Below are 12,475 nucleotides of genomic sequence, written 5' to 3' on the forward strand. Positions count from 1 at the left end.
CTGAGTTCTAATCTAATAGCATTGTGGTCAGAAAAGATGCTTGATATGATTTCAATCTTCTTAAATTTACTAAGTCTTGATTTGTGACACAATATGTGATCTATCCTGGAGAATGTTCCATGCGCACTTGAGAAGAAAGTGTAATCTGCTGTTTTTGGATGGAATGTCCTATAAATATCAATTAAATCTATCTGGTCTATTGTGTCATTTAAAGCTTGTATTTCCTTATTAATTTTCTGTTTGGATGATCTGTCCATTGTTGTAAGTGAGGTGTTAAAGTCCCTCACTATTATTGTGTTACTTTCGACTTCCTCTTTTATAGCTGTTAGCAGTTGCCTTATGTATTGAGGTGCTCCTATGTTGGGTGTATATATATTTGTAATTGTTATATCTTCTTTTTGGATTGATCCCTTTATCATTATGTAGTGTCCTCCCTTGTCTCTTGTAACATTCTTTACTTTAAAGTCTACTTTATCTGATATGAGTACTGCTACTCCGGCTTTATTTTGATTTGTATTTGCATGGAATATCTTTTTCCATCCCCTCACTTTCAGTCTGTATGTGTCCCTAGGTCTGAAGTGGGTCTGTTGTAGACAGCATATATATGGGTCTTGTTTTGGAATCCATTCAGCGAGCCTGTGTCTTTTGGTTGGAGCATTTAATCCATTCACATTTAAGGTAATGATCGATATGTATGCTCCTATTACCATTTTCTTAATCGTTATGGGTTTGTTTTTGTAGGTCCTTTTCTTCTCTTGTGTATCTCACTTAGAGAAGTTCCTTTAGCATTTGTTGTAGAGCTGGTTTGTTGGTGCTGAATTCTCTTAGCTTTTGCTTGTGTGTAAAACTTTTGATTTCTCCATCAACTCTGAATGAGATACTTGCTGGGTAGAGTAATATTGATCGTACGTTTCCCCCTTTCATCACTTTAAATATATCATGCTACTCCCTTGTGGCTTGTAGAGCTTCTGCTGAGAAATCAGCTGTTTATCTTATGGGTGTTCTCTATTATGATATTTGTTGTTTTCCCTTGTTGCTGTCAATAACTTTTATTTTTCTTTAATTTTTGTCAGTTTGATTACTATGTGTCTCGGCATGTTCCTCCTTGGGTTTATCCTGCCTGGGACTCTCTGTGTTTCCTGGACTTGGGTGACTATTTCCTTTCCCATGTTAGGGAAGTTTTTGACTATAATCACTTCAAATATTTTCTCTGGTCCTTTCTCTCTCTCTTCTCCCCTGGGACCCCTGTAATGCGAATGTTGTTACATTTAATGGTGTCCCAGGGGTCTCTTAGGCTGTCTTCATTTCTTTTCATTCTTTTTTCTTTATTCTGTTCCACAGCAGTGAATTCCACCATTCTGTCTTCCAGGTCACTCATCCGTTCTTCTGCCTCAGTTATTCTGCTATTGATTCCTTCTAGTGCATTTTTCACTTCAGTTATTGTATTGTTCATCACTGTTTGTTTGTTCTTTAATTCTTCTAGGTCTTTGTTAAACATTTCTTGCATCTTCTCAATCTTTGCCTCCATTCTTTTTCCAAGGTCCTGGATCATCTTCACTATCATTATTCTGAATTCTTTTTCTGGAAGGTTGCCTATCCGCACTTCATTTAGTTATTTTTCTGGGGTTTTATCTTTTTCCTTCATCTGGTACAAAGTCCTCTGCCTTTTCATTTTGTCTTTCTGTGAATGTGGTTTTCCTTCCACAGGCTGCAGAACTGTAGTTCTTCTTGCTTCTGCTGTCTGCCCTCTGGTGGATGAGGCTATCTAAGAGGCTTGTGCAGGTTTCCTGATGGGAGGGACTGGTGGTGGGTAGAACTGGGTGTTGCTCTGGTGGGCAGAGCTCAGTAAAACTTTAATCCTGTTTTCTGCTGATGGGTGGGGCTGGGTTCCCCCCCTGTTGGTTGTTTGCCCTGTGGTGACCCAGCACTGGAGTCTTCCTGGTTCTTTGGTGGGGCTAATGGCTGACTCTGGGAGGGCTCATGCCAAGGAGTACTTCCCAGAACTTCTGCTGCCAGTGTCCTTGTCCCCACCGTGAGCCACAGCCACCCCCCACCTCTGCAGGAGACCCTCCCACACTAGCAGGTAGGTCTGGTTCAGTCTCCTATGGGGTCACTGCTCCTTCCCCTGGGTCCTGATGCACACACTACTTTGTGTGTGCCCTCTAAGAGTGGAGTCTCTGTTTCTCCCAGTCCTGTCAAAGTCCTGCAATCAAATCCTGCTAGCCTTCAAAGTCTGATTCTCTAGGAATTCCTCCTCCCATCGCCAGAACCCCAGGTTAGGAAGCCTGACATGGGGCTCAGAACCTTCACTCCAGCGGGTGGACCCCTGTGGTATAAGTGTTCTCCAGTTTGTGAGTCACCCACCCAGCCGTTATGGGATTTGATTTTATTGTGATTGCGCCCCTCCTACCATCTCATTGCGGCTTCTCCTTTGTCCTTGGATGTGGGGTATCTTTTTTGGAAGATACCAGATACTGGTGAATCCCAGTGTCTTCCTGTCGATGACTGTTCAGCAGTTAGTTGTGATTCCGGTGCTCTTGCAAGAGGGAGTGAGCGCACGTCCTTCTACTCTGCCATCTTGAACCAATCTTCCTGATAGGTTTTATTTTTAAATTCTAATATTGCTATCCACTAAAGTTAAAGATTTTAAGTACTTTTTCACATGAAAATATTTACCTTAAAAATCTTATTTTTCATAGAAAAATGAAATCTTATTTTTTCTAAATGTCTTTTACACCCTAGAAAAGATGTGAGCGAAAAGCAAATTCCAATAAAAGATTAGTACACTGAATTATGTAGGGAAAGCCTGGAAACATTTAGTATATTACTTCCTAGAGGAAGTAAAAAGAGGATTAGGCTTAACTGAAGCCTAATCAACCTTCCTTGGAACAGACCTTTACAAGAGGACTTCATTATTTTCTTTCAAGTATCTGTCTAAAATATGAGAGGGCCAAGCCCACAAATAATTACAATATGAACTTGCAATTCACATATACACATTTGGATGACTGATGTCATTGCCTCTCAGGTTCCATTAATGAGAAAAAGAGACTCTGTTTGTATTAATTACAGATTTGTTTTGAATTCCCTTGTCTCTTCTCAGCAAATTTATGCCAATAGATGAAACACAATATTGGTGATCTAATCTAACAAGTACATATCAATAGAAATATGTATACTGATGAAGAATAAACATTGATTTATTTTACAGAACTCAAAGTTTCTTTAAGAAAAAGAATTCATAAAATATCAAGTACTTAAGCAGAATAGGAATTTATATAACCAACCTCAGTTTAGGAAATTTAGAATAATATAAAATGCAGCAAGCATCTGGTCTTACTTTGATCAGCAGCACTGTCTCTATGCTCCTCATGTCAATTAGGCTATTTGTGACAACTGCATTATCTATTTCTAAAGCTGTCAGAACTGTTGGGAACTCTGGATGATAAGCAGCTCTAGGAGACAAAAATATATAAGGATTAACTTACCAAACAGTAATTACATATGTATATTTTTAAAATGGGTGACGAGATGATGGATAGTAACAAGACGTGGAAAATATGTGATAATGTTTGAAAACATCCGTAATAGGTCTATTTTATTTTATTAGCAAACATTTATATATTACTATGTGCCAGGCACTGTTCTAAGCATATTATAAATACAGTTGACCCGTGAACAACACGAGTTCGAGCTGCATAGGTCCACTTATATGTGGATTCTTTTTCAATGAATACAGTATGCACTGCAGTATCTGTGGTTGTCAGAATCAGCAGATGCGGACTGTGGCTACAGAAGACCAAGTATGGGGCTTGAGCATCCACAGATTTTTATACCCACAGAGGGATATCCCTGTGGAAACCTGTATTAGCTCATTGAATCCTCAAAACAACTATATGAGATAGATAATATTATTCGCTCTATTTTTTTTTTTCCAAATGAGCTGCAGAGAGTTTAATAAGTTCCCCAACGTCATAAAGGTAAGAGGTCAGGCTAGGATTTAAACCAGGCAGCTCAGCTCTAGAACCCAGATTCTCAATCATTATGTCCTATTGCCTGTTATACTTAATCATTACAATTTTCTTAAATCTTATACTCTATCATACAAACATAAAAGTCATTTAATTAAAACACATTGGGAAAAGGCAATGGCATTCTTACTGCTTTCTTAGTTCTAGAATTCCAAAACAAAGAAATATCTTTGTATATATGTTTTCCACTTATTCATTCATTAATTCAACATGTATTTACTGAGCACCTACTATGTGCAAGATGCTGTTCAGAGTATGAGGAGATAGCAGTAAACAAAACAGACTACATCCTTCTCCCCATGGAGCTTACACTCTACTGAAGGGAGACAGAAAAATCAAGAAAAGATGGCATACTGTGCTTTTAAACACAGAAAGGGTCAGGAAAAGCCTTACTAAGGTGTCAACAGGCAGACACCTGAGGAAATGGGAGTAACATTAGCATACTGAAGAAGAGCATTTCGTGCCCAGGGAGCAGCATTTGCAAAGGCCCTAAGAGGGCTGTTGGAGAAGCCGGGAGGCCAGTGTGCTGTGGTGGACGAGCAGTACTGGGAGTGCTACTGGACACAAGGACAGGAGAGATGGCAAGAGGATAGGTCATGTGGGTCCGAGAGGTCGCAGTTAGGCCTAAAGAGGATGAGAACGTACAGCACGATTTGAGCAGAGGAATGACATGGTCTGACTTTACTCTGGCTGTGATATTGAGAGTGTGGATGGAAGGGAACCAGAAGCAAAACTCACTTGAGCTATGATAATGGCGTGAACCAGGGTGGCACTGCAGAAGTGTTTAGATCCTGGATACATTTATAAAGTACAGCTAGTAGGATGTGGGATGGCAGAAAGAAGTCAAGGATGACTGAGGTTTTGGCTTGAGCAACTGAAAAATGGAGATGGGGATGACTATAGGAAGAGCAGTTTTTAGGGTGGATCTCAGGAGTTTGGCTTTTAGATATGTTAAGTTTCAAATGTCTTTTGGACATCAAGGTGGAAAATATAAATTGAATGTATTATATTCTGGAGTTCAGAGGAAAGAGCCCAGCTAGAAACATAATGTGGTGATCATCAATGTATAGACTGTATTTTAAGCCATGAAACTGGATGAGTTCACCCAGGAAGTAAGTGCTGGGAGTAGGTGCACGTGGAGAAGAGGTCTGGAACACTGATACTGGAGGTTCCCAAGTGAGGAGAAATAAGCAGAAGACATTACAAAAGAATACCTAGAGATTTGGGGAAACAAGAAGAGTGACATCCTAGGGACCAAGTAAAAAAAAGTGTTTCAGGAAGAATTAAACGATCAGCTGAATCAAATACTGCTGGGAGGTCAAGTCAGCGAGTAGGAAGGAAGGACGACAGGACCAAGCGAAGCAAGGCTCACTGGCACCTGGACAAGTGCTGCTCTGGTATGTGATGAAGCTATAAAAACTTGACTGGAGTAGGTTCAAGAAAGAAGGGGAAGAGAGAAGTTAGTGACACAGACGACTCTTCTGAGAAGTTTTTCCTGTTAAAAAGAGGCAGAGAAATAGGATAGTAACCTTAGGACAGAGTTCAAGTGGAAGTAAAAACAAAGATAGGAAAGAATAGGGGGTGAGCGCTCTAGAAACATCAAGCAGTGCCAATGAAACAATGCAGGGAGTGAGGGGAGAGAGGATAGGGAGCCCAAGTCTAAGAGGGAAGGGACGTGGAAGGGGATTGTGGTGAAGCATAGGCTCTGGCCAGTCCACTGAAAGCACAGGTTTCTATGCTAGGAAGGAGCAAGTATTTTGGAGCAGGCACATGCCACTGCTAGACAGCGCTGCTCCCACCAGCTTGCTCTAAAGCACCCAGTCACAACCACCCCTTCCTTTTGCTCTACTTCCCTGGGATGCGCTTCATATTTAGTTTATATCACAATTAGTTGCCCGCTGAGAGATGCTGTAACATCAGTCGAGGAAAACTAAAAGTAGGAAGGAATAGTAGCAATAATGTGTCAGTAATGAGACAAGGAAAGGACAAGTATGGAATAGGCTCACTAAACAACATAATGTAGAAAGCCTAAAGAGGACGAGAGGGACAAAGGAAAAACCGCACATCAAATTCTAGGCGAACACAGTGAGCCTCACTGGTAAGAGGAATTAGGACAAAATGATTTGATGATCCTAATTAAGCTCAGAAGAAAGCTTTAATAAAAACGTGATTTATAAAGCCAAGTAAAAGGAAAAATACCACAATCAAATTAAATATAGAAAAAACACGCTTAAAATGAAGGGCATTTTTAATGTTTCCAAATATAAGGCAATTGAAAAAAGCAAAAATTGGATTTATAAGAAAAAGTGGAGTGGGAGAGAAAAGAAATTTTAAAACAATCTGTTAATAGGAATATATATATATAGGAATATATATACATAGGAATATATATATAGGGATATAGAGAGAGGACTATATATATGTGGGAACACACACACACATACGCGTATATCTTTAAAAGTAAAGTGATTAGCTAGCCAGCAGCTAACAAAGAAGGCAGTTTGGGTGTGGTGCCCTTGAGGTTTGTTAGGGTCATTAAAGAAAACAATCACAGCTCTTTATGGAATCTGTAAACCACCTAAAGTTGAACTGTGAGTAACGAGTGCCAAAGTTCTTCCGTACACCCTCCCTCTTAATGTGGCCAGGTCTGCACCATTTCCCTCTTCAGTACAATTTCTAAGCCACACAACATCTACTTCCCAGTATGTCTCCCCAAACAGATCTCACGTGAGGACCTTAAAGGCAGGGAGTATCTCTCATTTATCTATGTATCTCCAATGCCTAAGATTCAAATTAAAGACGTGGCTTGATGGAATTTTACAAATCAGGAGTGTAGATATGGTTAGCATTAAAAATGTTTTAACTCTTTCTGAGCTTGCACGTAACTAAGCGAAACCAGAAACAGTATTTAATCACTGATGCCTTACCTGTGTCTTACATCATACTCCACAGTCCGAAACTCAGAAACTATTATCTGTGGCCGTGAGGTCCCTGGTGAGTAAAACCTTTTCATCAGTGCCTGAAGCACTCTTTCATCAGCATGATTATGGCAACAATAGGCTTGCAGAAGTCCTTTCAAGCAAGATTCAATGGCCAAAGCAAGCTCAGTGTCCCGAAGATGAATGCAAGCTCCTAAAAGTGAGAGAAAATTATTAAAAGCCCATAAATACTTGAAATGTTAATGTAACTATCTTTATAATAGTTCATAAATGACTTTAAAATATTTTCATATGAAGCAATTTAAATGATATTATAGATCTCATTTTAACCAAATGGGAAATACCCCATCCCACTGGATACAATGGGGAGAAAACCCACCAAGTCCTGTGAAAAGCTGTCTCGCTCTGATGTAAATCAACAGTATTTTTCCTATGTGTATATATATATATATATATAATACTATTCCAGCCTCTGAATGGTGTTTTGAAAATCAAGCCAAAAGGGTTATAGACTCTTCACTATTTTCTGTAAAACTGATTAATACTGAAATTTTAGATTTAGAGAAGGAAAAAAATACCTCATCTATTGAAATGGATCCTGGTATAGACGCACATGTCATTTAAATGAAGAGACATTACTACAATACTTAATACAGTACATAATACTGTACTTATACAGTACTTTACTAGAAAAGTATATTTATAGCATCACTTTCACCTAATGATGTACAGAATTAGAGATAGCTCCTCAGAACTCAACTGATTTTTTTTTTCTCATGTATATATGAGGATAACTAAATAACCTCAGGCTTATAGTTGAAAGAGGACTTAGAAGTAATGTTGTCCAAACCTAAATAGAAACTTAAAAAGACAAGTCATTTTATCAAGTTTTACACAAAACTCAGGTGATTGGCCTTTTAACTATATCTTGATATCACTGAATTTTCCTACTAATCAATTACATGCAAATTAGTTCATTGATTTATTCGTTCAAAAAAAAATCAAAAGCAGATTATTCAACTCTATAATTACTTTCCCTTTTCCTTAGTTCTCTTTCTTTTGGCTTTTTTATGCTTAAAATATACAAAAGCAAAGTTACAAAGTTTAAAGTGATTTTATCATTATTTCTTAAAATATGTACAAAGTCTACATATAACTACATGGTTCTTCGATAACAGCGTTTTAAAATTATATTCAATAGACTCCTTCCAGAAAATAAAAATGTACTTCTAATTTTTATTATATACTAATTGTTGACAAATACCTAAAGGGCCTACAGGTTTACAGGTAAAATGCCCCCGTCTGTAAGCATCATCTATGGCTTCCAGAAGAGCTGGAACATGAGGGCCAAATCTTTTCAGTCGATCAGTTTTACTGTCTTTCAATTCTTTCAGTTGCCTCTGATAATAGTTCAGTGTATTCTTCACATCTAACTCTTCTCTCCTACAAAATACAAGTGGAAAAACAAAACAGATATGTGATACAGTTAAACAGAAATACTCAGTCTTTCCCCCTAATACCTGCATACCAGTGAATGACACAGCTGCCCTAAAAACTAAAAGCGGATTTTTTCATTTTTTCAAACAACTGTGTTCCCAGGAAAAAATAGTCAGAAGACCTCAAAACTTAGCATGGAAAAAAAAAAAAAAATGCAATCGTGATGAGGACTAGAAATCCCAGAAACTGTCCAATTCTACAGGTTTAAGAAGTCTTATTAGGAAAGTGATTTTAAAAGATCCCTTATTATGAGGAAGAAGAAGAACAACAAAAAAAACATGTATTCTCTTTTCATATAAAGAGGAAAACTAGATGATTTTCAAATAACTGAAAAAAGTATAAGAATGTGGACACTTACTTAATTCTGGTATGTTCTTCTTTGTCCTTTTCTACGGCTTGCTGAAATTGTTCGATCTCTTGATTGACTGAACTTTCTTGATCCTGTAAGACCTTTACTCTTTCTTTTAAGCAAGATAATTTTTTTTGCCTTTCCAACCGTTCAGGTTCCAAAGACTGATCAGCACTAATGGTAAATAATACAAAGTGGAAAATGTTCAATGAAAAACCTAACATTTAAAAAACATAAAGCAGGGCTTCCCTGGTGGTGCAGTGGTTGAGAGCCCGCCTGCCGATGCAGGGGACATGGTTTTGTGCCCCAGTCCAGGAAGATCCCACATGCCGTGGGGTGGCTGGGCCCGTGAGCCATGGCCACTGAGCCTGCGAGTCCGGAGCCTGTGCTCCGCAATGGGAGAGGCCACGACAGTGAGAGGCCCGCGTACCGCAAAAAAAAACAAAAAACAAAAAAAACAAAACATAAAGCAATGTGATAAAATTCCTTTAGCAATAATACAGAAAATAAAATATTCCATTTCAGCTGGATTACTTTATTACAAAATGAGATAACTATGAAAATTGCAAAGTAACTACCTTACCTTTTTCTCAGTTCTTCAATTCTTTTGCAAAGCTGCTCATCATCTTTCTTTAATGCTCTATACTCATTTAGGGAATGGTTGTATAAAACCTAAAAAAAATTAGAAATACTTTAGTGAAATGAAAACACAAATACCCCATTCAAGACCACTTTTGCCAAATTGTCAAATCAGAGGTTGAATATATGCAGAAATATATTTTTAAAACAACATACATATATAGCCATATGAAATTATTACATTTTCTAAAGTCTGAAAGCAACACAATTACAAAAACCTCTACTTTTAAAAATAAATGAACAGTATTTATAGTTGATATGCAATTTTTAATACTGGAAAATTTCTCTCACCTCAGCTTCATTATAGGCCCTTTTCTTAGAAGTAAGATCTGCTTTCAATGCCATACATTCTGGTGCTCGTGCATTTGTCTCTTGACTAATCTTTTCTAGTTTATCTTGAATATCCTTGTACTTTTTTTCTGCTTCATTAAGTCTGACCTTTAAGAAAATAACATCGTTGGAGGATATTTTATTTTTCTCCAATAAACAGAAAAAATAAAAAAATAATTGTATATGGTTCACATTTCAAATAAACTTAATTTTGCTCTAACTAAACTCGAGACATTAATTAGGTAAACAAACATAATTATATAAAGTGTTAAATATGTATTTTTTAATTGAAATATTGTTGATTTACAATATTATGTTAGTTTCAGGTGTATAGCAAAGTGATTCAGTTATACATATACATAGATATATATAGATAGGTACATATCTATCTATCTATTCTTTTTCAGATTCTTTTCCATTATAGGTTATTACAAGATATTGAATATAGGTCCCCTGTATTATACAGTAAGCCCTTGTTGTTTATTTTATATATAGTGGTGTGTATACATTAAACCCATACTCCTAATTTACCCTTCACCCCTTGCCCCTTTGGTAACCATAAATTTGGCTTCTATGTCTGTGAGGCTGTTTCTGTTTTGTTAATAAGTTCATTTGTATCATTTTTTAGATTCCACATATAAGTGATATCATGTAATATTTGTCTTTCTCTGTCTGACTTACTTCACTTAGTATGATAATCTCTAGGTCCACCGATGTTGCTGCAAATGGCAGTTATCTCATTATTTTTTATAGCAGAGTAATATTCCAGTGTGTGTGTGTGTGTGTGTGTGTGTGTGTGTGTGTGTGTGTGTGTACCACATCTTCTTTATCCATTCATCTGTTGATGGACACTTAGGCTGCTTCCATGTCTTGGCTATTATAAACAGTGCTGCTATGAACACTGAGGTGCATGTATCTTTTTTAATTAGAGTTTTCATCTTCTTTGGATATATGCCTAGGAGTGGGATTGCTGGGTTGTATGGTAACTCTACTTTTAGTTTTTTAAGGAACCTCCATACTGTTCTCCATACTGGCTGCACCAATTTACACTCCCACCAACAGTGCAGGAGGGTTCCCTTTTCTCCACACCTTCTCCAGCATCTATTATTTGTAGACTTTTTGATGATGGCCATTCTGACTGGTGTGAGGTGATACCTCATTGTAGTTTTGATTTGCATTTCTCTAATAATTTGAAATGCTAAAATATATTTTAATTCCACATTTAGCTTTCCAATAAACGTGCTATCTTCTGGGGATACAAAGATATAGTAACAACTGTCTTCAAGTAACACAATTAAAGGGAGACAGACACAATTTAGCAGAGAAACAAACATGCAAATAGATCATGCAGTTTGGACGCAATAATGCTTAAGTAGGGTATGTATATTTGTAATTGTGAAAGCACAAGGAAGAATTTATAGGTCTGTCAGAAAAAGTTAGGAATACCTTCAAAGAAGCATTTGAGCTGAAACTTGGAAGATTAATCAAAATGTACCAGGAAAAAAGCTGGGGAAAGGTGTTACAGGGAGTTGGAAAAGCATGTGGAAAGGCATTAAAACCATTTTAGGAATTAAAATTATTTCTGGAGCTTGAACTGACAGGGTAGTGGTGGGAGATGAGATGAAGGGGTAGAAGGGCTTTGAATTCCATGATCAGCTAACAACTTAATCCTCTAGATAACAGGGAAACAAGATACGAAACTATATGTAAATCTATACATACAATCACTTTGGAAGCACATGGAAGGCAAGGTAAAGGGAAAAATTAAAGGAAATGATGTCAGTAAGAAGTTAATGTAATGTTCTGGGGACAAAAATAATTAGGGACCAAAATGTCGCACTGAAAACAGGAATAGGTTAGAAGGGGAAAATATGAGAACTATTCAGATCAGAGATCAGCAAATTTTTTCTAGAAAGAGCGAGATAGTGCATACTTCAGGCTTTGTGAGCTATAAAGTCTGTCACAGCTATTCAACTAGAAATGCTTGCTAAGTTTGAAGTGTCTGGAACATGTAGGTAAAGATGGGAAGACAAATATTTGAACCAAGTGCTCAGGATAAAAGTTTGATTAGGAGATACAGATTAGGGAATTGTCAATATGTAGGCTATTTAGGAAACATTATATAGAATGGTAGTGTAGTTCTGTTATTAAGACATCAGTAGTATAATCTCTATGTTTTTTATAAAAGTTGAAGTTGGTCTAGGTGTTATACAAACTAAATATAATTCATCTATCTTCAGTTTAAATTAGGTTAATACAAGTTTAAAGTCTGCTTTAGACGCTATTTCTTCAGAAACCTTCCCTTCAATAGTTATTCTATAATCAATAAACAAGCATATACTATGTGAAAGGTTTTATGTAAGACATGGTGGGAAGGATATAAATATAAGATAGTCCAAACCCTCCAGAAATTTACCATTTACTACATAGCATGCCCAAATACTTAAGTAGAGCAAATAGCCACAGAACTAAATATCATCCAACCTCAAGATTTTCCTTTCCCTACTTGAAAAAAAAAATGAGTGTTTATTACTAAGACTGGATTTCACTTTTAGACTGGGGAATATCTAAAGAGGAAAGCAACAAGGTCTTCCTCTATGACAAGCTAAGAAATGAAACTGAGAAGAATTGAATGAAAATTTCAGAATATTCTCTCAGAAATGAAAATCTAAGGTGAGAGAGGTGGGTGG

General features: G+C 37.1%; 1 protein-coding gene across 3 annotated transcripts in view; it reads right to left on the reverse strand.

Moving 5' to 3' along the window:
- The window catches only part of SMC6 (structural maintenance of chromosomes 6), a 75,084-nt gene that overhangs the window by 32,964 nt on the left and 29,645 nt on the right, over positions 1 to 12,475 (reverse strand). For all 3 annotated transcript variants that reach the window (XM_032653126.1, XM_032653128.1, XM_032653127.1), the window contains exons 11-16: positions 9,747 to 9,893; positions 9,400 to 9,488; positions 8,826 to 8,990; positions 8,235 to 8,413; positions 6,959 to 7,163; positions 3,341 to 3,455 (exon numbers count right to left, since the gene is read on the reverse strand). In XM_032653126.1, coding sequence (XP_032509017.1) covers positions 3,341 to 3,455; positions 6,959 to 7,163; positions 8,235 to 8,413; positions 8,826 to 8,990; positions 9,400 to 9,488; positions 9,747 to 9,893 — 900 coding nt within the window. The remainder of the gene's footprint in view (positions 1 to 3,340; positions 3,456 to 6,958; positions 7,164 to 8,234; positions 8,414 to 8,825; positions 8,991 to 9,399; positions 9,489 to 9,746; positions 9,894 to 12,475) is intronic.

This window comes from Phocoena sinus, chromosome 13, assembly GCF_008692025.1.
Source record: "Phocoena sinus isolate mPhoSin1 chromosome 13, mPhoSin1.pri, whole genome shotgun sequence".
NCBI classification, from domain to species: domain Eukaryota; kingdom Metazoa; phylum Chordata; class Mammalia; order Artiodactyla; family Phocoenidae; genus Phocoena; species Phocoena sinus.